This window comes from Acipenser ruthenus, chromosome 10 (genome assembly GCF_902713425.1).
Source record: "Acipenser ruthenus chromosome 10, fAciRut3.2 maternal haplotype, whole genome shotgun sequence".
NCBI lineage: Eukaryota > Metazoa > Chordata > Actinopteri > Acipenseriformes > Acipenseridae > Acipenser > Acipenser ruthenus.
The window spans coordinates 323,003-346,685 of NC_081198.1; the positions used below are offsets into that span (position 1 = coordinate 323,003).

Here is a 23,683-nt window from a genome sequence, read left to right on the forward strand (position 1 = left end):
AGGAGAGTCAGAGTGCATGCAACTGGAAGAGAGGAGAGTCAGAGTGCATGCAACTGGAAGAGAGGAGAGTCAGAGTGCATGCAACTGGAAGAGAGGAGAGGAGAGTAATAATAATACCAATTCTAAGAACAATGCCTATGCTAATAATAACAAGAATAATTATTATAAGAACAACACCTATACAAATATTAGAAATAATTGTAACACCACCACCAACAATCATATTAATATCAATTTACATAATGACAAAACCCATAATACTTTTAATAATAATAATAATAATAATTGTAATAATAATGTTTTTTTTTCCAGCTTTAATTAGTGCATGGAAAGCAGGTGTGGTTTCAGCAGTAAACAAACCCCAGCGCAGTGTGACTGTTGAGAGGGTGTGTGTGTGTGTGTGTGTGTTGAGAGGGTGTGTGTGTGTGTGTGTTGAGGAGAGGGGGGCTGTGTGTGTGTGTGTGTATGTTGAGAGGGGGGCTGTGTGTGTGTGTGTGTGTGTGTGTGTGTGTGTGTGGGTGTGTTAGAGGGGGGCTGTGTGTGTGTGTGTATGTTGAGAGGGGGGCTGTGTGTGTGTGTGTGTGTGTGTGTGTGTTGAGAGGGGGGCTGTGTGTGTGTGTGTGTGTGTTGAGAGGGGGGCGTGTGTGTGTGGTGTGTGATGAGCGGGGGGGCTGTGTGTGTATGTGTGTTGAGGGGGGGCTGTGCGTGTGTGTGTGTGTGTGTGTTGAGAGGGGGCTCTGTGTGTGTGTGTGTGTGTGTGTGTTGAGAGGGGGGGGCTGTGCGTGTGTGTGTTGAGAGGGGTGTGGGTGTGTGCGTGTGTGTTTGTGTTTTGAGAGGGGGGCTGTGTGTGTGGTGGGAGGGGCAGAGTGTGTGTGTGTGTGTGCGTGTGTTTAGTTATCTCACCGTCGGGGGGTTCTCTTGTCAGAGTTCCGGAGGGGGGTCTCAGAGGGGCCGCACTGCCCCAGTCTCAGTCGACTGTTCTCCTGCCCCAGCCTGTCACTCTGCTCTGCAGCTCCTGCCTCTCAGCCTCCAGCCTGTCCCTCTCCCGCTCTGCAGTTCATCTTCTCCCTCATGGCGGCGCTGTATGCTGCTTCCAGACCCTGCCCTGCCCCCAGCCCCTCCCGGCCCTGCCAGCCGGCTCACCCAGCGCCTCCAGCAGGCCCAGTCGTGTCTGCAGGGCCTCCATCTCTGTGCGTTGCAGCGCCCCCTGTCGGCTGAGCTCCTGCTCCGCGGCTGGCTCGGGGCAGCTGTGCTCCGCAGGGCTCGGCACGGTGAAGGTGTAGAGGCAGCGGCCGCCCCCATCGTTAGCTCTGCGCAGAGAGGCAGTGCTGCACAGCGTCCCCCGCAGGACAGAGGACACACAGGCAGCCAGGAACAGCTTCCACAACATGACTCCTGGTGAGGTGAACCCTCTCTCTGTCTCTGTAGCTCTCTCTGTGTCTCTCTAGCTCTCCCTGTGTCTCCCTGTGTCTCTGTAGCTCTCTCTGTGTGTCTCTGTAGCTCTCCCTGTGTCTCTCTGTGTCTCTGTAGCTCTCCCTGTGTCTGTGTCTCTGTTTCTGTAGCTCTCCCTGTGTCTCTGTAGCTCCCTGTCTCCCTGTGTCTCTGTAGCTCTCCCTGTGTCTCTCTAGCTCCCTGTCTCTGTAGCTCTCCCTGTGTCTCTGTAGCTCTGTGTCTCTCTAGCGCTCCCTGTGTCTCTGTGTCTCTAGCTATCCCTGCGTCTCTGTAGCTCTCCCTGTGATCTCTCTGTGTCTCTCTAGCTCTCCCTGTGTCTCCCTGTGTCTCTCTGTGTCTCTCTAGCTATCCCTGTGTCTCTGTAGCTCTCTCTGTGTCTCGGCTTGACCCCTGGGCTGTGCTTGGTGTCCCTTCCTCTGTCTATAGACTGAAAGTCCTTCTGTCTGTCTGTCTGTATTCTGTAGCTGCTGAGTGTGTCTGCCTCCTGCTCCTTTGCTCTGCACCTCTGTCTGTCAGTGTGAGAGGCTGGACTGGGTATATTTATACAGGTTGGGGGCGGGGTTGGGTTTGGGGGGCGGGGTTGGGTTTGGGCTGTTTTTTCAAGCGATGGATTGGCAGCAGCATTTCAGAATTGTTGTTTGGGATTTCTTAGACACAGGCACCGCCACCGAGAAGGGCTTCTTTACAACCCACCTGTGAAGAAAGGACTGGAAATTCCTGCCACTGACAATATGAATCACCCAGAGCAGCAAGAAATAGCTCTGTGTGTGTGTCTGTGTCTGTCTGTGTCTGTGTGTGTGTCTGTCTGTCTGTGTGCGTCTGTGTGTCTGTGTCTGTCTGTGTCTGTCTGTGTGTGTATGTGTCTGTCTATCTGTGTGTGTGTGTGTGTGTTTGTATGTGTGTGTGTGTGTGTCTAGGATGAATCCAGTGCTTTCAAACAGGTACAGTACAGGGAATGATTCTACTGACAGAAGTGGGGCCTAAGTGCCTCTGTGTGTGTGTGTGTCTGTCCGCAGAGCAGTGACAGCGCCAGGGGGCATTGATTCAGTGCAAGGGCTCCCAGCCTCTCCGAGGGAAAGCCATGTCTTTAGATCTCTGCTGTATTCTGTATCCGCAGCCTGGCTTTCATTGGATAAATTCCAGGGCTCGGCGTCCTTCGGTCTCAATATTAATAGCACGCCAGGTCTGCTTACTGCTGGCCTGCGCATTCCTGCGGGACAGGGGGATCCGGGGGGGGGGGGGTGAGGAAGCCCTCTCCGGTGCCCCCCCTCCTCTCCCATGCACTGCTCATGCACTCGGGACCCACTGCAGGTCAGAGCTGTTTCAGAGCCCCTCACAGTAACTCAAACTGGTGGTTTAAAACGGCACATTCCAGTGCGCTGAATCCCAGACTGCCCTGGGAGCGGGACGGGGAAACGCCCCCGACTGCCCTCCGAGCGGGACGGGGAAACGCCCCCCGACTGCCCTGGGAGCGGGACGGGGAAACGCCCCCGACTGCCCTGGGAGCGGGACGGGGAAACGCCCCCGACTGCCCTCCGAGCGGGACGGGGAAACGCCCCCGACTGCCCTCCGAGCGGGACGGGGAAACGCCCCCGACTGCCCTCCGAGCGGGACGGGGAAACGCCCCCGACTGCCCTCCGAGCGGGACGGGGAAACGCCCCCGACTGCCCTCCGAGCGGGACGGGGAAACGCCTCCCGACTGCCCTGGGAGCGGGACGGGGAAACGCCTCCCGACTGCCCTGGGAGCGGGACGGGGAAACGCCTCCCGACTGCCCTGGGAGCGGGACGGGGAAACGCCTCCCGACTGCCCTCCGAGCGGGACGGGGAAACGCCTCCCGACTGCCCTGGGAGCGGGACGGGGAAACGCCCCCGACTGCCCTCCGAGCGGGACGGGGAAACGCCTCCCGACTGCCCTCCGAGCGGGACGGGGAAACGCCTCCCGACTGCCCTCCGAGCGGGACGGGGAAACGCCCCCGACTGCCCTCCGAGCGGGACGGGGAAACGCTCCCGACTGCCCTGGGAGCGGGACGGGGAAACGCTCCCGACTGCCCTGGGAGCGGGACGGGGAAACGCTCCCGACTGCCCTGGGAGTGGGACGGGGAAACGCCCCCCGACTGCCCTGGGAGCGGGACGGGGATCCCGGGATGGTCCTTCAGTAATAAAAACAGGAAACTGCCTTCAGCCAGCTGGCAGACCGTAGCTGGCAGCATTACAAAGGCAGCGGCTTCCAGCCTCATGCACCAAAGAGATTCATATGATCAGGGTTAGTTTAATAGTTACTTGTGTTTGTAAAACATGCTTTTGGCCTGATTTGAACACTGCCAGTTGAAGGTATTCCACCTGGAGGTTAAAGGATGCTTCAGTACCACCGGCGTGCACGTTTCAGTGTGTCACTTTCGAAGCTGCTTTATAACCCCGTTAGTGTGCGTTCTCCATCCTTGTGATGAGAACAAACCCTGGCTGTGTCATCTCTCAGACCCCAGACCCACCTCTCTAACGGACTGACTGCCGAAGCAGCACAGCAAGAGAACAAATCACACGTTCATATCACAGAGAGAGGGGATAACGGGTCACATTGAAATGACTTTATTTAAAGAAAAACAAACCACCAAAAAAACAGATCAAACCCTTTCTCATTACCGAGCGATGCCTGAATACTTTCAACAGCATAGACACATACTTTATATAATCTACCTAAACACAATGGTGATGATGCGAGATTCTGCAGACTGGGGGGGCTCCAGTGCTAGGCTTCATTCACAGTGTTGTGAGCTGGGCTTCATCTGCCTTGACATGCGACATGAACAATGACAGCTGCTGGACTCGCCAACTATACCACAGCACTCCTCCAGAACTTAATAAGGTGGTTAATTCACTGGCAGGCCCTGTGCACAGCAATTTGTAAAAGTATTCTATTTTACTGTAGATGGGGGGGGGGGGGGTATAGCATAAAACACAGCATTAGTGGAGTAAAGCACAGTGAGTGACGTGCTGTCTTCAGAGGACTGGGACTGCTCTGGGGAAGAAGAACAAGAGCATGGGCTTCACTCTTACAGTACTGTCTGGTAGAGATGGGCTTCACTCTTACAGTACTGTGGTAGAGATGGGCTTCACTCTCACAGTACTGTGGTAGAGATGAGCTTCACTCTCTCAGTACTGTCTGGTAGAGATGGGCTTCACTCTTACAGTACTGTCTGGTAGAGATGGGCTTCACTCTTACAGTACTGTGGTAGAGATGGGCTTCACTCTCACAGTACTGTGGTAGAGATGAGCTTCACTCTTACAGTACTGTCTGGTAGAGATGAGCTTCACTATCACAGTACTGTGTGGTAGAGATGGGCTTCACTCTTACAGTACTGTCTGGTAGAGATGAGCTTCACTCTCACAGTACTGTCTGGTAGAGATGGGCTTCACTCTTACAGTACTGTCTGGTAGAGATGGGCTTCACTCTTACAGTACTGTCTGGTAGAGATGGGCTTCACTCTTACAGTACTGTCTGGTAGAGATGGGCTTCACTCTCAATACTGTCTGGTAGAGATGAGCTTCACTCTTACAGTACTGTCTGGTAGAGATGAGCTTCACTCTCACAGTACTGTCTGGTAGAGATGGGCTTCACTCTCTCAGTACTGTCTGGTAGAGATGAGCTTCACTCTCACAGTACTGTCTGGTAGAGATGAGCTTCACTCTCAGTACTGTCTGGTAGAGATGAGCTTCACTCTCAGTACTGTGTGGTAGAGATGAGCTTCACTCTCACAGTACTGTCTGGTAGAGATGAGCTTCACTCTTACAGTACTGTCTGGTAGAGATGGGCTTCACTCTTACAGTACTGTCTGGTAGAGATGAGCTTCACTCTCTCAGTACTGTGTGGTAGAGATGAGCTTCACTCTCAGTACTGTCTGGTAGAGATGAGCTTCACTCTTACAGTACTGTCTGGTAGAGATGAGCTTCACTCTCAGTACTGTCTGGTAGAGATGGGCTTCATTCTTAAAGTACTGTCTGGTAGAGATGAGCTTCACTCTTACAGTACTGTCTGGTAGAGATGAGCTTCACTCTCACAGTAGTGTCTGGTAGAGATGGGCTTCACTCTCAGTACTGTCTGGTAGAGATGAGCTTCACTCTCACAGTACTGTCTGGTAGAGATGGGCTTCACTCTTACAGTACTGTCTGGTAGAGATGAGCTTCACTCTCTCAGTACTGTGTGGTAGAGATGAGCTTCACTCTCAGTACTGTCTGGTAGAGATGAGCTTCACTCTTACAGTACTGTCTGGTAGAGATGAGCTTCACTCTCAGTACTGTCTGGTAGAGATGGGCTTCATTCTTAAAGTACTGTCTGGTAGAGATGAGCTTCACTCTTACAGTACTGTCTGGTAGAGATGGGCTTCACTCTCAGTACTGTCTGGTAGAGATGAGCTTCACTCTCACAGTAGTGTCTGGTAGAGATGAGCTTCACTCTTAAAGTACTGTCTGGTTTGCTTTTTTTTTTTAAACTCCCCCTGGCACAGTCACACATTCAGGATTTATTATTATTTTTAAATTTATTTTTTGTCAGAATTGTCTACTCAAATCAAAACAATTGGACAGAAAGTGTAAGATATCACATGACTGTAAAATTGTAAACATCAGTCCCAGATGATTTGTTTTTTATACACAGATATGGGGTATGTACACTTGACCTTGTTATCCATATTGAACCCCAGCAGTGTTCTTGCACCAACGTAGCATCTTCAGTGCTGGCTCCACAGTGCCCCCCACTGGTAGAGGTGGGAGGTGGAGAGGCTGCAGGCTGACTGGCAGAGGACTGGGAAGGAGGGTTCCGATTGGTGGATGCTGAGTGATTATTCCATTGTTGAGTCACTGAGGTCCGCACACCATGATTGGTCCGTTCTTCCATTGTTGAGTCACTGGGAAAGGGACGGTGCTGAGGTCCTTGGCTGATTGGTGCAAATCTCGTTTGATTCCCAGCACACTTTGTTCCTGGCTTTGCACTGGAGCTGAATATACGAGAGGGGAGAGGGGAGAGGGGAGAGGGGAGAGGGGAGAGGGGAGAGGGGAGAGGGGAAGCCATCGAGTCCTCCGCCACAGCGCCCCCTGCTGGCTCCTCCTAGCCTGGCACTAACGGTACCGCAGGATCAGAGGAACTAGAGGAGAGACACAAACACACACAGAACCACCGTCACTAATGCAAGACTGGCTTTTCAGTAAACATGAACATATACTTGTGTTCCTACCTGCTTATTTGTATGCGTTATAAGGGCCCTTCACTAACTCTATGGTTTCAGTGTTTTTCTGTGTAAATCAGACGGCGAATTATCAAGGTAAAACTGTACATGTTTGTCTATCTTGTTAATTTCACTTGCTGGACATTATTATACCTGACCGACGGCTAGTGTATGTGTGAGCACAGCAAGAATATCCTGAAGCTGTGGAAGGATTCAGGGATGCACTGCATAGTATAGTATGTATGTAGGAGTGTGTCTGTGAGGGACGGGCTGTGTGTCTGTCAGAGCAGCTCCCTGTCACTCACCCACGATGATCAGCAGGATGGCCACCACCACCAGCGCTACGATTGCCTTCATCTACAAGAGAGGAACACAGCGATCAGGCGCTCCACACACGAGAGAGGAACACAGCGATCAGGCGCTCCACACACGAGAGAGGAACACAGCGATCAGGCACTCCACACACGAGAGAGGAACACAGCGATCAGGCACTCCACACACGAGAGAGGAACACAGCGATCAGGCGCTCCACACACGAGAGAGGACCACAGCGATCAGGCGCTCCACACACGAGAGAGGAACACAGCGATCAGGCACTCCACACACGAGAGAGGAACACAGCGATCAGGCACTCCACACACGAGAGAGGAACACAGCGATCAGGCACTCCACACACGAGAGAGGAACACAGCGATCAGGCACTCCACACACGAGAGAGGAACACAGCGATCAGGCGCTCCACACACGAGAGAGGACCACAGCGATCAGGCGCTCCACACACGAGAGAGGAACACAGCGATCAGGCACTCCACACACGAGAGAGGACCACAGCGATCAGGCACTCCACACACGAGAGAGGACCACAGCGATCAGGCACTCCACACACGAGAGAGGAACACAGCGATCAGGCACTCCACACACGAGAGAGGAACACAGCGATCAGGCACTCCACACACGAGAGAGGAACACAGCGATCAGGCACTCCACACACGAGAGAGGAACACAGCGATCAGGCGCTCCACACACGAGAGAGGAACACAGCGATCAGGCGCTCCACACACGAGAGAGGACCACAGCGATCAGGCGCTCCACACACGAGAGAGGAACACAGCGATCAGGGGCTCCACACACGAGAGAGGAACACAGCGATCAGGCACTCCACACACGAGAGAGGAACACAGCGATCAGGCGCTCCACACACGAGAGAGGAACACAGCGATCAGGCGCTCCACACACGAGAGAGGAACACAGCGATCAGGCACTCCACACACGAGAGAGGAACACAGCGATCAGGCGCTCCACACACGAGAGAGGAACACAGCGATCAGGCACTCCACACACGAGAGAGGAACACAGCGATCAGGCACTCCACACACGAGAGAGGAACACAGCGATCAGGCACTCCACACACGAGAGAGGAACACAGCGATCAGGCACTCCACACACAAGAGAGGAACACAGCGATCAGGCACTCCACACACGAGAGAGGAACACAGCGATCAGGCACTCCACACACGAGAGAGGAACACAGCGATCAGGCACTCCACACACGAGAGAGGAACACAGCGATCAGGCACTCCACACACGAGAGAGGAACACAGCGATCAGGCACTCCACACACGAGAGAGGAACACAGCGATCAGGCGCTCCACACACGAGAGAGGAACACAGCGATCAGGCGCTCCACACACGAGAGAGGAACACAGCGATCAGGCACTCCACACACGAGAGAGGACCACAGCGATCAGGCACTCCACACACGAGAGAGGAACACAGCGATCAGGCACTCCACACACGAGAGAGGAACACAGCGATCAGGCACTCCACACACGAGAGAGGAACACAGCGATCAGGCACTCCACACACGAGAGAGGAACACAGACACACCGAGATAGAGACAGATAAAGATACACACACACACAGATACACACACACACATACACACACAGAGATGGAGATACAGGCGGGGTGCTGCTCACTTTGCACTCTCTCCACCACATCCTCCTGCGCAGCTGCTTGGCTCGGCTGCTGAATGCCGAGGCGTTATCTGACAGGCTTTCTGGAGAGCGAAAGAAAAACAGAAATCAAAACAGAATCAACGCACATGCCTGGGGGAGAACTCCAGCAAACAATTCAGTGAAGCGTCTGGCGATGCCTCCTGCCTGCCTGCCTGGCGATGTCTCCTGCCTGCCTGCCTGGCGATGTCTCCTGCCTGCCTGGCGATGTCTCCTGCCTGCCTGCCTGCCTGCCCGGCGATGCCTCCTGCTTGCCTGCCTGCCCGGCGATGCCTCCTGCCTGCCTGGCGATGCCTCCTGCCTGCCTGCCTGCCGATGCCTCCTACCTGCCTGGCGATGCCTCCTGCCTGCCTGGCGATGCCTCCTGCCTGCCTGCCTGCCTGCCTATCTGCCTGGCGATGCCTCCTGCCTGCCTGGCGATGCCTCCTGCCTGCCTGCCTGCCTGGCGATGCCTCCTGCCTGCCTATCTGCCCGGCGATGCCTGCCTGCCTGCCTGCCTGGCGATGTCTCCTGCCTGCCTGGCGATGCCTCCTGCCTGCCTGCCTGCCTGGCGATGTCTCCTGCCTGCCTGGCGATGCCTCCTGCCTGCCTGGCGATGCCTCCTGCCTGCCTGCCTGCCTGGCGATGCCTCCTGCCTGCCTGCCTGCCTGGCGATGCCTCCTGCCTGCCTATCTGCCTGGCGATGCCTCCTGCCTGCCTGCCTGCCTGCCTGCCTGCCTGCCTGCCTGGCGATGCCTCCTGCCTGCCTATCTGCCTGGCGATGCCTCCTGCCTGCCTATCTGCCTGGCGATGCCTCCTGCCTGCCTATCTGCCTGGCGATGCCTCCTGCCTGCCTGGCGATGCCTCCTGCCTGCCTATCTGCCTGGTGATGCCTCCTGCCTGCCTGCCTGCCCGGTGATGCCTCCTGCCTGCCTGCCTGCCTGCCTGCCTGGCGATGCCTCCTGCCTGCCTGGCGATGCCTCCTGCCTGCCTACCTGCCTGCCCACTGATGCCTCCTGCCTGCCTGCCTGCCTATCTGCCTGGCGATGCCTCCTGCCTGCCTGGCGATGCCTCCTGCCTGCCTGCCTGCCTGCCCGGTGATGCCTCCTGCCTGCCTGCCTGCCCGGCGATGCCTCCTGCCTGCCTGGCGATGCCTCCTGCCTGCCTGCCTGGCGATGCCTCCTGCCTGCCTGCCTGGTGATGCCTTCCTGCCTTCTGCTTTGCTGATGCCAGTACTCTGTGCACTACAGGAGAGAAGGATCCCTGGCACAGCCAGCATGGGGACTGGATCTTTTTGGACTGAGCATAAAACGAAGCAGCGTGGGATAAGAACATCAAGTTTCCGAACGAGAGGAGCCCTGCGGCCCATCAGCGCTCGTCCGGCTCCTAGGAGCTGACCCATCTCAGAACAGTGTAAAGGATCCCAGTGTTTGTGCCTCAACAACATTATAGTGTAGTGATAGAACTGGCACCTTACATAGAAAACACAAGGAAGATTAAAATGTGCGAGGGATCGGTCAGTGTGTGTTATACAAGTGTACTGAAACAAAACACATGGTGGAGAAGAACCAGGATACTATTCAGCATTCGCTCAGCACTCCTTGGCTTGAGAAACAACAGCTGGAGCCCTCAACTAAATAATACAAAATAAAAGCTAAATAAACAAATAATAAAAGGGAATTAGGAAAAGAATGTGACTGTGAATGTGTTTTTCAAAGCTGCAGTGATTATGTGCGGAAGATATTTCCTGATGTGGACTGTCAAACAACACTGCGGGCTAATGTCACAGGCTGAACCTGGAGTCAGTATCTGAACACACTCCCCTACTCCACTGATGAAAAACATTGTTAAAGCAAATTACAAAACCATACGGGCCGCGGGATGAGAAACGCACGGAGCACGCAGGCTGCACAGCAAACACAATTCCAAGAGAGTCACTTCCATCTGGGAATCGCTTCAACCCCTCAGCTGTAACTGGAGCACTGACACACAAACTGAGGAGCAGCGTGCACAGGAGACTGTGCAAAATGACCGTAGTAAACTTTTATAAGGGTGGATATGAAGGCTGCAAGTCGGAGGGAGAGAGAGATTTTGAGAGTTAACCCCTCGCTGTCCTTACCAGACTTGTCCTGCAGGTCGTCCAGCCGTTCTCCCCTCTCGATCACCTTGGTGATGTTCTCTTGCATGACATCAATCACCTCATCCACCTGGGTCTGCACCCTGAGAGAGAGAGAGATGGACCCTGGAAATATCAATACTGTATTTCAATGCTCCACAATTCACTTATTTAGTTCATTCACAGCTTGGCCGAGTAGTTTACTGTTTAAGGGCCTCAGTTCAATAGTTATGCTGCAATATCAATGGAAGTTAAAACCACACACTTTTACAACAAGAGAGTTTTAATACAGACTTCATGCCCTGATTGGACCAATGCACAGCTAGAACACAACTGTCTGCCAGCCCTGCACGGCGCATTGAGACCTTAGCTTATAGAAAATAAGAACTGAACTGACAGCTCCCAGTCCCCAGGCTCCCTTTAAGGCCCTTGTTAAGTGGGCCACTCTGTTTACCCTGACTCTCGCCCCTCTGAAGCACACGGCACTCTGTTTACCCCAGCTCTCGCCCCTCTGAAGCACACGGCACTCTGTTTACCCCGGCTCTCGTCCCTCTGAAGCACACGGCACTCTGTTTACCCCGGCTCTCTCCCCTCTGAAGCACACGGCACTCTGTTTACCCCGGCTCTTGCCCCTCTGAAGCACACGGCACTCTGTTTACCCCGGCTCTCGCCCCTCTGAAGCACACGGCACTCTGTTTACCCCGGCTCTCGCCCCTCTGAAGCACACGGCACTCTGTTTACCCCGGCTCTCGCCCCTCTGAAGCACACAGCACTCTGTTTACCCCGGCTCTCTCCCCTCTGAAGCACACGGCACTCTGTTTACCCCGGCTCTCGCCACTCTGAAGCACACGGCACTCTGTTTCCCCCAGCTCTCGCCCCTCTGAAGCACACGGCACTCTGTTTACCCCGGCTCTCGCCCCTCTGAAGCACACGGCACTCTGTTTACCCCGGCTCTCGCCCCTCTGAAGCACACGGCACTCTGTTTACCCCGGCTCTCGCCCCTCTGAAGCACACGGCACTCTGTTTACCCCGGCTCTCTCCCCTCTGAAGCACACGGCACTGCACTGGCCTGTTTCAATTGAAACTTCACTGCTCCCAGGGGAGGATGGGAATGCCAGTGATAATCGGTTCACACTCCAAGCGTTTGGTTTCATTGTTTCACCTGCCAGTTTTAACATTTCACACCTGCGACACACACAACGCACTTTCATCAAAGTCTCTTCTGATTTTAACAGCATGTGGCAAAAGCAAGCACAAGCACAATTACTATACAATACTAATAATACACAACAAAAAAAGAAAATTCATTCCCGAACTGTGCTGGAAAAATACTAATACAGTCTTTGAGGGAGAGGGAGGGAGGGAGTGGAGTTACACGTACACGTGCACACGCACACGCACACACGCAGTGCTCAGACACACACGCTGAGACACACACACACACACACACACACACTGCTCAGACACACACACACACTGCTCAGACACACACACTGCTTAGACACGCACACACACACACGCACTGCTCAGACACACACGCCGAGACACACACACGCTGAGACACACACGTGCACTGCTCAGACACACGCTGACACACACACACACTGCTCAGACACACACACGCTGAGACACACGCGCACTGCTCAGACACACGCTGACACACACACACACTGCTCAGACACACACACGCTGAGACACACACGCGCACTGCTCAGACACACGCTGACACACACACACACACTGCTCAGACACACACAGGCTGCTCAGACACACACACACACACGCACTGACACACACACGCGCACAGCTCAGACACACGCTGAGACACACACACACTGACACACACACACGCGCACAGCTCAGACACACACGCTGACACACACACACACACACACTTGGACATCTGGTCACAATAAAATATTAATAGAAATCCAGGACTTACTGCTTAATCTTCTCATTTTTCTGTCCAAATGTGGGTCCTGAAGGCCCTCTCCTGAAAATCACATAAAACCGTAGGAGGATCAGGGAGAAAACAAAACACTGAACCACTGATCCACTGAACCACTGAACCATTGATCCACTGAACCATTGATCCACTGAACCACTGAATCATTGATCCACTGAACCACTGATCCACTGATCCACTGAACCATTGATCCACTGAACCATTGATCCACTGAACCACTGCCTGATCCACTGCATTCAGGAACCTGGCAGCCGGTTTAGTTTGCTTCCGGTAAGTGATTGAACACACACGGCATAGAGCTGCACTATTTCTTTACAATGTCATCTACAAAAAAGACAGCAGCTGCATCAAAGATTGGAAATATTTCTGCTAAAGACAGATCTGTCCAGCACAAAAAGGGGACATTTCACGTGTCTCTTGTTATTTTTACATTTATTTATGTTTTTATTTTGTTTGATAATTCACTGATGGTGAAAACAGAATGTTTACAATATTCTACAATTCAGCATTTACTGTTTTTCAGGTAAGTGTGAAATATCTTAAAATACCTATTTTTAAACCTTGAAATGCTGTAAAATAAGCATTGTTTCCGTGAAACTACTGCTACTAAAAATAACTCATCTGTCTCCCTTCTCTGTCTGGTAAACACAGAGAGAGAGACAGAGAGAGAGCGAGACAGAGACAGAGAGAGAGCGAGACAGACAGAGCGAGAGTGAGAGAGAGCGAGAGAGAGAGGTTAATGAATCGAGGTGCAGTGCGGAACAACAACATGAGGACAAAGGGTCCCTTTAAAAGGTCAGCCCTCCCTGCGGAGTAAATCTGGCTGGTATTTGGTCTCATAAACAGAGAGACTAATAAACCAGTCCCCCTTGCAGCCGGCATCTTCTAAACATGAGGCTCAATAACATGTGATACTGCTGTAACGAGAGCCAGACTGCCTTTATAGAGTTGTGCAATATTCACACGCAGACAGGGGACCTGGGAGCCTTTAACACAGACAGATAGACAGGCAGGCAGGGAGACAGACAGGCAGGCAGGCAGGCAGGCAGGGAGACAGACAGGCAGGCAGGCAGGAGTCCTGTGAGCCTTTAACACAGACAGGCAGAAGGCAGGGGACCTGGGAGCCTTTAACACAGACAGGCAGACAGGCAGGGGACCTGGGAGCCTTTAACACAGACAGGCAGACAGGCAGGCAGGGGACCTGGGAGCCTTTAACACAGACAGGCAGGGGACCTGGGAGCCTTTAACACAGACAGGCAGACAGGCAGGGGACCTGGGAGCCTTTAACACAGACAGGCAGACAGGCAGGGGACCTGGGAGCCTTTAACACAGACAGGCAGGGGACCTGGGAGCCTTTAACACAGACAGGCAGGCAGGCAGGCAGACAGACAGACAGGCAGGCAGGGAGACAGCACAAAGAAACACATGTGCTGTCCGCCCCACCCAGCTTGTAACGACCTTTGAACCCATTAAGTGTGAAATAATTTTTTCTTTGAATAAAAAACCAAAATCTCAACACAAGCTGTGTTTATGTAATTTGATACATTCACACTTAGACTTGACTTTTGCATTTGCTAACAAAATTAGAGTAAGTGATCATCATAACAATATAGTTAAAGAGGAAAATGAAACGGCAGGCAGAACTCACAGGAAGAAGTCCTCTTCTTCACCAGAGTCATCCTCCAACAGGTTTCTCTGCATCACGAAATAACAGCACAGTCAGAGAGTTGAACTTTCACATCGAACTCAATTAAACAAGCAAACTTCATTCACACTATAGAAAAACACATCTTATATAAATATGTGCATATTCCAAACTGAAGCAGGGATGGAAATAAGACTCCCGTTGCATTGCAGTATAATAACATAAATGGGGTTCATGTTTCTATAATCTTGATTTGTAGTGAAATGCTTAAGAATCCGGTATGGTCGCTTTGTCTGCATTCAAGAATAAATCGGCCCATTTTAAAGAAAGCAGGTATGGGTTGTGTGTGCATGTGTTGGAGACGCTGTGTAGTGTCTGCGGGGTGAATCACAGTGGGGTGAGCCTGTGTGATATCTCAGCTCCAATCTGTATGCACTCCAGAAAGCCTGTCCAGTTCAACAGCTCAGGCATGTGACAGAACAAGCAGACCTGTAATGAAATGAAAGTGGATTTCTTTACCAGGACCAGCGGAGAGCTGGGATTGGAGTCACACAGACACACACAGAGACTCGCACGCAACGTTCCCCCGGCTGGCTCCCTGCCTCATTACCCGGGATGGGACGGGACGGGGAGTGTCCAGGTGTCTCCTCGCATTTCACTGCAGAACAAATCCCAGCAGCCACTCCTGGTTTATTAATACAGCACCACGTTCACGGCGCTTGCAGCATTAGCTACACTTGTGCAGCATAAGAAGTTTGCTGCCTGCTCTACTTAATTGGATGGCAGAAAACCTGGCCAGGGTATCAAAGTTTAATTGAAAGCTTATTAAGCATTTATATATTAGAGCCACAAATGTAATTTTTTTCTGAGGTTTCCCGGTAAATGCTGAAAGTTATTGAAATCTTTAGATATTCTGTTTTCCATACATAACATATTAGTAATTATCCCTGCATCAGTTCTCCTGTTTATCTCGTTCATTGTGTTTAAGTGTCCTCATAGCAATTATCTGCTTCTACTTTATCTTTGTCTCATTAAAGCCACTTGGCAGCAATTTCTTTATTACAAGCACCTGTCTGGTTAAAAGGGGGTCCGGTTTGTGTAGAGAGGAGACAGAAGGGTGTGTGTTTGTGTTTGTTAGCTACTGCTTTTGACGAATACAAAAAAAGAAAAAGACTTAGGAAAGAAGTGGCAGAATCAATGCTACAAAGAACTTCTTTAACTGAGTCTGAACTTTGCTTTAGCAGATGAACAGAGACGTACTGAAGTCCTTCTGCCCACCCTGTGGATCTCTGTTCGTTGTCTCACCCTGGGATTGGAAAGGATTCTTCGTCCGAGCTGCCTCTCCGTTGGGAAATCGTTTGCTGGACACACATTTCCAAGCCAGGGTGATTTTGCTGTTGTGTCGTTTCCCGAACGCTGGCTGAGATCAAACCCATTCACTCTGTTTTTTTTTGGTTTGTTTGTTTTTTTCTGCTGCTGGATTACTTTCTTGTTTTTTGTTGATCACCTGGATTGGTTGTATACTCTGTTCTGGTCAAATCTCTTTGTTTTGTTGTTTCACCGGGGTTCAGTAAGCGCCTCGGGACAGAAGGCCCCTGTTTATTGCTTTTGGTTTCTGTTTATTTGTGTTTTTTGGGATTCTGCCCATTTGGCGATCAAGGACTCAAATTGGACTGTGTTTATTTTTTGTGCTAATTGATCAGATTTACTGTTCTGTAATTGAGGGATGTGATGTATTTATTTTCACTTGCCTATCTTCTTCTTGCTGTAGCAGTTGTATTTCTGTTCTCTCTCTGTGGTTTGTTTGGATTGCCTCAATGCATATTGATTGTAAGGACTGCTGTCCTGCCCACGGTTATTTCTTGGATCTGGCACTTTAACATATGGTTTAATGCGGGTGGGAATATAATTGTGATCCGGTAATTAAATACTGTGATTGACCTCTAGAGTTGAGTTTGTTACATACTATCAGATCCCCAGTACAGTACTGAGGGCTCTGTATTGAAGGTGCTGGTTCTCAGATGTATAGTACTGAGGGCTCTGTATTGAAGGTGCTGGCTCTCAGATCTCCAGTACAGTACTGAGGGCTCTGTATTGAAGGTGCTGGCTCTCAGATCTCCAGTACAGTACTGAGGGCTCTGTATTGAAGGTGCTGGCTCTCAGATGTACAGTACTGAGGGCTCTGTATTGAAGGTGCTGGCTCTCAGATGTACAGTACTGAGGGCTCTGTATTGAAGGTGCTGGTTCTCAGATGTACAGTACTGAGGGCTCTGTATTGAAGGTGCTGGCTCTCAGATCTCCAGTACAGTACTGAGGGCTCTGTATTGAAGGTGCGGGCTGTCAGATGTACAGTACTGAGGGCTCTGTATTGAAGGTGCTGGCTCTCAGATGTACAGTACTGAGGGCTCTGTATTGAAGGTGCTGGCTCTCAGATGTACAGTACTGAGGGCTCTGTATTGAAGGTGCTGGCTCTCAGATGTACAGTACTGAGGGCTCTGTATTGAAGGTGCTGGCTCACAGATCTCCAGTACAGTACTGAGGGCTCTGTATTGAAGGTGCTGGCTCACAGATCTCCAGTACAGTACTGAGGGCTCTGTATTGAAGGTGCTGGTTCTCAGATGTACAGTACTGAGGGCTCTGTATTGAAGGTGCTGGCTCACAGATCTCCAGTACAGTACTGAGGGCTCTGTATTGAAGGTGCTGGCTCTCAGATCTCCAGTACAGTACTGAGGGCTCTGTATTGAAGGTGCTGGCTCACAGATCTCCAGTACAGTACTGAGGGCTCTGTATTGAAGGTGCTGGCTCTCAGATCTCCAGTACAGTACTGAGGGCTCTGTATTGAAGGTGCATGGCTCTCAGATCCCCACTACAGTACTAGTCAGTTCTCTACACTGAGTTTGCTCTCTCTCAGTACTCACCCTCTCGCTCTTCACAGAGCCTGTGACCTCACTGTCGTTCAGATGGCGTTTGAATTTGGGCGGCATTGCGTCACCTAGAGGGCTGCCTGTGGCACCTTCCAACTCCACCTGGAACCAGAAAGCATACAGCAGGCATGGAAATCAGACTCCCATTGCACAGCACTTTGATCCATTCCTGCTTTTACTACGAGTTTAATAAGACTCACTTGAGATTTACCTGTGGCTGATCAAGCTTGTAGTAAAACCTGGAATGGCTGAAACTGCTGTGCAATAGGAGTCTTATTACCATCCCTAAACAGTATCGCCTCTATCAGCCACTGACTGCACTGCAGGTCAAACTCAGGGGTTCAGGGGTGCGAGTCGCGTTCTGTGTGTCTAAACTCAGGGGTTCAGGGGTGCGAGTCGCGTTCTGTGTGTCTAAACTCAGGGGTTCAGGGGTGCGCGTCGCATTCTGTGTGTCTAAACTCAGGGGTTCAGGGGTGCGCGTCGCGTTCTGTGTGTCTAAACTCAGGGGTTCAGGGGTGCGAGTCGCATTCTGTGTGTCTAAACTCAGGGGTTCAGGGGTGCGAGTCGCGTTCTGTGTGTCTAAACTCAGGGGTTCAGGGGTGCGAGTCGCGTTCTGTGTGTCTAAACTCAGGGGTTCAGGGGTGCGAGTCGCGTTCTGTGTGTCTAAACTCAGGGGTTCAGGGGTGCGAGTCGCGTTCTGTGTGTCTAAACTCAGGGGTTCAGGGGTGCGAGTCGCGTTCTGTGTGTCTAAACTCAGGGGTTCAGGGGTGCGAGTCGCGTTCTGTGTGTCAACTCAGGGGTTCAGGGGTGCGAGTCGCGTTCTGTGTGTCTAAACTCAGGGGTTCAGGGGTGCGAGTCGCGTTCTGTGTGTCTAAACTCAGGGGTTCAGGGGTGCGAGTCGCGTTCTGTGTGTCTAAACTCAGGGGTTCAGGGGTGCGAGTCGAGTTCTGTGTGTCTAAACTCAGGGGTTCAGGGGTGCGAGTCGCGTTCTGTGTGTCTAAACTCAGGGGTTCAGGGGTGCGAGTCGCGTTCTGTGTGTCTAAACTCAGGGGTTCAGGGGTGCGAGTCGCGTTCTGTGTGTCTAAACTCAAGGGTTCAGGGGTGCGAGTCGCGTTCTGTGTGTCTAAACTCAGGGGTTCAGGGGTGCGAGTCGCGTTCTGTGTGTCTAAACTCAGGGGTTCAGGGGTGCGAGTCGCGTTCTGTGTGTCTAAACTCAGGGGTTCAGGGGTGCGAGTCCCGTTCTGTGTGTCTAAACTCAGGGGTTCAGGGGTGCGAGTCGCGTTCTGTGTGTCAACTCAGGGGTTCAGGGGTGCGAGTCGCGTTCTGTGTGTCTAAACTCAGGGGTTCAGGGGTGCGAGTTGCGTTCTGTGTGTCTAAACTCAGGGGTTCAGGGGTGCGAGTTGCGTTCTGTGTGTCTAAACTCAGGGGTTCAGGGGTGCGAGTCGCGTTCTGTGTGTCTAAACTCGGGGGTTCAGGGGTGCGAGTCGCGTTCTGTGTGTCAACTCAGGGGTTCAGGGGTGCGAGTCGCGTTCTGTGTGTCTAAACTCAGGGGTTCAGGGGTGCGCGTCGTGTTCTGTGTGTCTAAACTCAGGGGTTCAGGGGTGCGAGTCGCGTTCTGTGTGTCTAAACTCAGGGGTTCAGAGGTGCGAGTCGCGTTCTGTGTGTCTAAACTCAGGGGTTCAGGGGTGCGAGTCGCGTTCTGTGTGTCAACTCAGGGGTTCAGGGGTGCGAGTCGCGTTCTGTGTGTCTAAACTCAGGGGTTCAGGGGTGCGCGTCGCGTTCTGTGTGTCTAAACTCAGGGGTTCAGGGGTGCGAGTCGCGTTCTGTGTGTCTAAACTCAGGGGTTCAGGGGTGCGAGTCACGTTCTGTGTGTCTAAACTCAGGGGTTCAGGGGTGCGAGTCGCGTTCTGTGTGTCTAAACTCGGGTTCAGGGGTGCGAGTCGTGTTCTGTGTGTCTAAACTCAGGGGTTCAGGGGTGCGAGTCGCGTTCTGTGTGTCTAAACTCAGGGGTTCAGGGGTGCGTGTCGAGTTCTCTGTCTAAACTGATTTAAATTTAACCCATTTAAGAACCAAATTATTTTCTCTTTGAAAAAAAATCAGAAGATGTGCTGTATTTGTGATTTCATAGATTAACTTTTGTGGTTAACTAAATTAGAGTAAGTTATCGTAACAACATACAGCAGGTAAAGAGAACATTTAAATAATAGCAGATCGACGCCAGTTTAAAATGCTCTAAGAAATTACAAAAGTAGCCTGTCTTCAAATGAGGACAATGGCACTGAATAGGGTCAGTCAGAAAATGTTAAATTACTTCAATGCAGGCAGTGTGCCTCGCGCTGTATGAACGTGTGAGTGAATCGATAGCTACCAGGGGAGCTCAGGTGGGGATGTTCTTGTAAAGCACTTGACTTGGCAGGGAATGACTCGTGAAAAAGAGAGAAAGCAGATGTTGTTTTTCTCTAAACCATGTAAACAGCCCAGCCCTCTTGTCCAGGTGGTAGCTGATACAGCTGCCGTGCACATAATCACATCATCCAGCATTTAAAAGCAGTGATGAGATGTGACTAGCAGCTCATGCAGAGAGGTAAAACGCACACAAACACATTCAAACACACTGTGCAAGGGCTCATTCAGGGAGGGAAATCGGACTCCCATTGCGTAGCAGTTTGATCCACTCCTAGGACCTGAATAAGATACAGCACACCTGAGCTTGTCACCTGTACACTGTGGCTAATCAAGCACATATTAAAACCTGGAATGAGTGAAACAGGCGTCTCATTTCAATCCCTGTAGTGAGAATCTAACATGTCCTCTGCCCTTTTTTTTTTTTTTTTTTTTTTTTTTTATTACCACCATAAATCTGTATATGGCACGTTATTTTTAAATCGTTCTGACTTGCTCCCTGGCACAGTGCACTGCTGGTTTAAGAGGGGGGGGGGGGTCACAGGGCAATTTCTTCTTGGTTTTTAGTTCAACGTTAAGCCAGTTTCCTGGTCGCTCTCTGCTCTGTTTTTAGTTCAATGTGAAGCCAGTTTCCTGGTAGCTCTCTGCTCTGTTTTTATTTCAACGTGAAGCCAGTTTCCTGGCCCCGCTCTCTGCTCTGTTTTTATTTCAATGTGAAGCCAGTTTCCTGGACGCTCTCTGCTCTGTTTTTATTTCAATGTGAAGCCAGTTTCCTGGTCGCTCTCTGCTCTGTTTTTAGTTCAATGTGAAGCCAGTTTCCTGGTCGCTCTCTGCTCTGTTTTTAGTTCAATGTGAAGCCAGTTTCCTGGTCGCTCTCTGCTCTGTTTTTAGTTCAATGTGAAGCCAGTTTCCTGGTCGCTCTCTGCTCTGTTTTTATTTCAATGTGAAGCCAGTTTCCTGGTCGCTCTCTGCTCTGTTTTTATTTCAACGTGAAGCCAGTTTCCTGGTCGCTCTCTGCTCTGTTTTTATTTCAATGTGAAGCCAGTTTCCTGGTCGCTCTCTGCTCTGTTTTTATTTCAATGTGAAGCCAGTTTCCTGGTCGCTCTCTGCTCTGTTTTTAGTTCAACGTGAAGCCAGTTTCCTGGTCGCTCTCTGCTCTGTTTTTAGTTCAATGTGAAGCCAGTTTCCTGGCTGCTCTCTGCTCTGTTTTTAGTTCAATGTGAAGCCAGTTTCCTGGACGCTCTCTGCTCTGTTTTTATTTCAATGTGAAGCCAGTTTCCTGGTCGCTCTCTGCTCTGTTTTTAGTTCAATGTGAAGCCAGTTTCCTGGTCGCTCTCTGCTCTGTTTTTAGTTCAATGTGAAGCCAGTTTCCTGGTCGCTCTCTGCTCTGTTTTTAGTTCAATGTGAAGCCAGTTTCCTGGTCGCTCTCTGCTCTGTTTTTAGTTCAATGTGAAGCCAGTTTCCTGGTCGCTCTCTGCTCTGTTTTTAGTTCAATGTGAAGCCAGTTTCCTGGTCGCTCTCTGCTCTGTTTTTAGTTCAATGTGAAGCCAGTTTCCTGGTCGCTCTGCTCTGTTTTTAGTTCAATGTGAAGCCAGTTTCCTGGTCGCTCTCTGCTCTGTTTTTAGTTCAATGTGAAGCCAGTTTCCTGGTCGCTCTCTGCTCTGTTTTTATTTCAATGTGAAGCCAGTTTCCTGGTCGCTCTCTGCTCTGTTTTTAGTTCAATGTGAAGCCAGTTTCCTGGTCGCTCTCTGCTCTGTTTTTAGTTCAATGTGAAGCCAGTTTCCTGGACGCTCTCTGCTCTGTTTTTAGTTCAATGTGAAGCCAGTTTCCTGGTCGCTCTCTGCTCTGTTTTTAGTTCAATGTGAAGCCAGTTTCCTGGTCGCTCTCTGCTCTGTTTTTAGTTCAATGTGAAGCCAGTTTCCTGGTCGCTCTGCTCTGTTTTTAGTTCAATGTGAAGCCAGTTTCCTGGTCGCTCTCTGCTCTGTTTTTAGTTCAATGTGAAGCCAGTTTCCTGGTCGCTCTCTGCTCTGTTTTTATTTCAATGTGAAGCCAGTTTCCTGGCCGCTCTCTGCTCTGTTTTTATTTCAATGTGAAGCCAGTTTCCTGGCCCCGCTCTCTGCTCTGTTTTTATTTCAATGTGAAGCCAGTTTCCTGGCCGCGCTCTGCTCTGTTTTTAGTTCAATGTGAAGCCAGTTTCCTGGACGCTCTCTGCTCTGTTTTTATTTCAATGTGAAGCCAGTTTCCTGGTCGCTCTCTGCTCTGTTTTTATTTCAATGTGAAGCCAGTTTCCTGGCCCCGCTCTCTGCTCTGTTTTTATTTCAATGTGAAGCCAGTTTCCTGGCCGCTCTCTGCTCTGTTTTTAGTTCAATGTGAAGCCAGTTTCCTGGTCGCTCTCTGCTCTGTTTTTAGTTCAATGTGAAGCCAGTTTCCTGGACGCTCTCTGCTCTGTTTTTAGTTCAATGTGAAGCCAGTTTCCTGGACGCTCTCTGCTCTGTTTTTATTTCAATGTGAAGCCAGTTTCCTGGTCGCTCTCTGCTCTGTTTTTAGTTCAATGTGAAGCCAGTTTCCTGGCCGCTCTCTGCTCTGTTTTTAGTTCAATGTGAAGCCAGTTTCCTGGTCGCTCTCTGCTCTGTTTTTAGTTCAATGTGAAGCCTACACTACAAACCACAACACCACCTTCACAGATCAGATCAGCGCGCCGAGCAGAGACCAGGACGCATCATGCTTACACGGGATTACAGTGATGCTCTGCATCCTACCTGCTTGTCGTACTTTATCCGTGTAGCAAACGCACTGCTCACTTCAAAAAAAAAAGTGAGTGTGCTCCCGTGTTAACCCTTACAGCACCGCTGAATTCTGCGCAATCGGAGCCACTCTCGACACAGGAAGCAAAACACAAACAACAGCTGCGTATTCACCAGCCGGCAAGGTTACGCACATTACGTGGCGAGATTCCGCTTTGCAGACGGACGCGGCTACGCTGCAGCTGCGTACACAGTCGCGCGAGACTCACGCATCGGGAGGACAGGTCACGTAGTGCCGTGGTGCTTCTGTTGCTATGACAACTAGGCAGCGGAGGATGAGAGGACGCGGGCAATGTGTTGGGTACTCGTTAGTTTATTTGTTTTGAAATGATGATAATAATAATAATAATAATAATAATAATAATAATAATAATAATAATAATAATAATCAGAAATAAGGGAATCATATTTTCCAAAATGTATAAGTCAGGTAAAAGAGTTTCCACACCTTCAGGACTCAAAGAAACTGCCGGCCCTGCTAGGAGGAGAGCGGAAGCAGAGCTAGCAGCTCAGTACAGTCTCACTGCTAATAGGAAGATATTCTGTTGGGATATAAATCTTTATATATAGTAGTCGCCAATTATTTTCTTCCAATTTAGAGCATCCAATTATGATTTAGGCTCAGCTCACGGCTACACCACCTGCGCTGACTCGGGAGTGCCGAAGACGAGCACACGCTGTCCCCCGCAGCTTGTGCTGTCAGCCGCCCGCTTCTTTTCACTCTGCAGACTCACTGTGCAGCCGCCTCAGAGCTACTGCGTTGGAGGACAACGCAGCTTACAGGCAGGACCGCAGGCATCCGGCCAGACTACAGGGGTCACTAGTGCGAGGTGAGCCAGAGGGATTGAAACACCCTGAGAAAGGGATCGCTCCCCACGTACCAGCCAGAGGGATTGAAACACCCTGAGAAAGGGATCGCTCCCCACGTACCAGCCAGAGGGATTGAAACACCCTGAGAAAGGGATCGCTCCCCACGTACCAGCCAGAGTGATTGAAACACCTTGAGAAAGGGATCGCTCCCCACGTACCAGCCAGAGGGATTGAAACAGATTCCAGAGTGGCTCTAATGAGTTGCACATATTCCTCTCTCTCCAGGCTTTCAACTTTAAGAAATTAAACAAAGAAGTGCTGTTTCCCAGACGATTGCAGAATTCACTGGC

General features: G+C 51.0%; 2 protein-coding genes across 2 annotated transcripts in view; both read right to left on the minus strand.

Moving 5' to 3' along the window:
• LOC117405702 (myocilin) overlaps positions 1 to 2,974 on the minus strand; it is a 3,892-nt gene extending 918 nt beyond the window's left edge. Inside the window, exon 1 of the mRNA XM_059031350.1 lies at positions 1,100 to 2,974. Within this exon, the coding sequence (XP_058887333.1) occupies positions 1,100 to 1,390 (291 nt within the window). The 5' untranslated portion in view covers positions 1,391 to 2,974. The remainder of the gene's footprint in view (positions 1 to 1,099) is intronic.
• A 1,198-nt stretch (positions 2,975 to 4,172) lies between these two features.
• On the minus strand, positions 4,173 to 22,694 carry LOC131738108 (vesicle-associated membrane protein 4-like). Its single transcript, XM_059031399.1, has 8 exons — positions 22,479 to 22,694; positions 17,311 to 17,418; positions 14,396 to 14,442; positions 12,724 to 12,774; positions 10,785 to 10,885; positions 8,651 to 8,730; positions 6,977 to 7,028; positions 4,173 to 6,590 (listed from the first exon to the last, which is right to left on the minus strand). The coding sequence occupies exons 2-8, from the start codon at positions 17,374 to 17,376 to the stop codon at positions 6,565 to 6,567; spliced, it is 423 nt and encodes a 140-aa protein (XP_058887382.1). The 5' UTR covers positions 17,377 to 17,418; positions 22,479 to 22,694; the 3' UTR covers positions 4,173 to 6,564.
• Positions 22,695 to 23,683: the final 989 nt, after the last annotated feature.

What these genes read in the sequence shown, in the direction of transcription:
- LOC131738108 (XM_059031399.1), bottom strand. Translation starts at nt 17,376, where the DNA reads ATGCCGCCCAAATTCAAACGCCATCTGAACGACAGTGAGGTCACAGGC. An exon ending in GAAGAAGAGGACTTCTTCCT is followed by an intron (nt 12,775 to 14,395) that starts GTGAGTTCTGCC and finishes TGTGATTTTCAG; the next exon opens with GAGAGGGCCTTCAGGACCCA. An exon ending in CATCCTGCTGATCATCGTGG is followed by an intron (nt 6,591 to 6,976) that starts GTGAGTGACAGG and finishes TCTCTCCTCTAG; the next exon opens with TTCCTCTGATCCTGCGGTAC.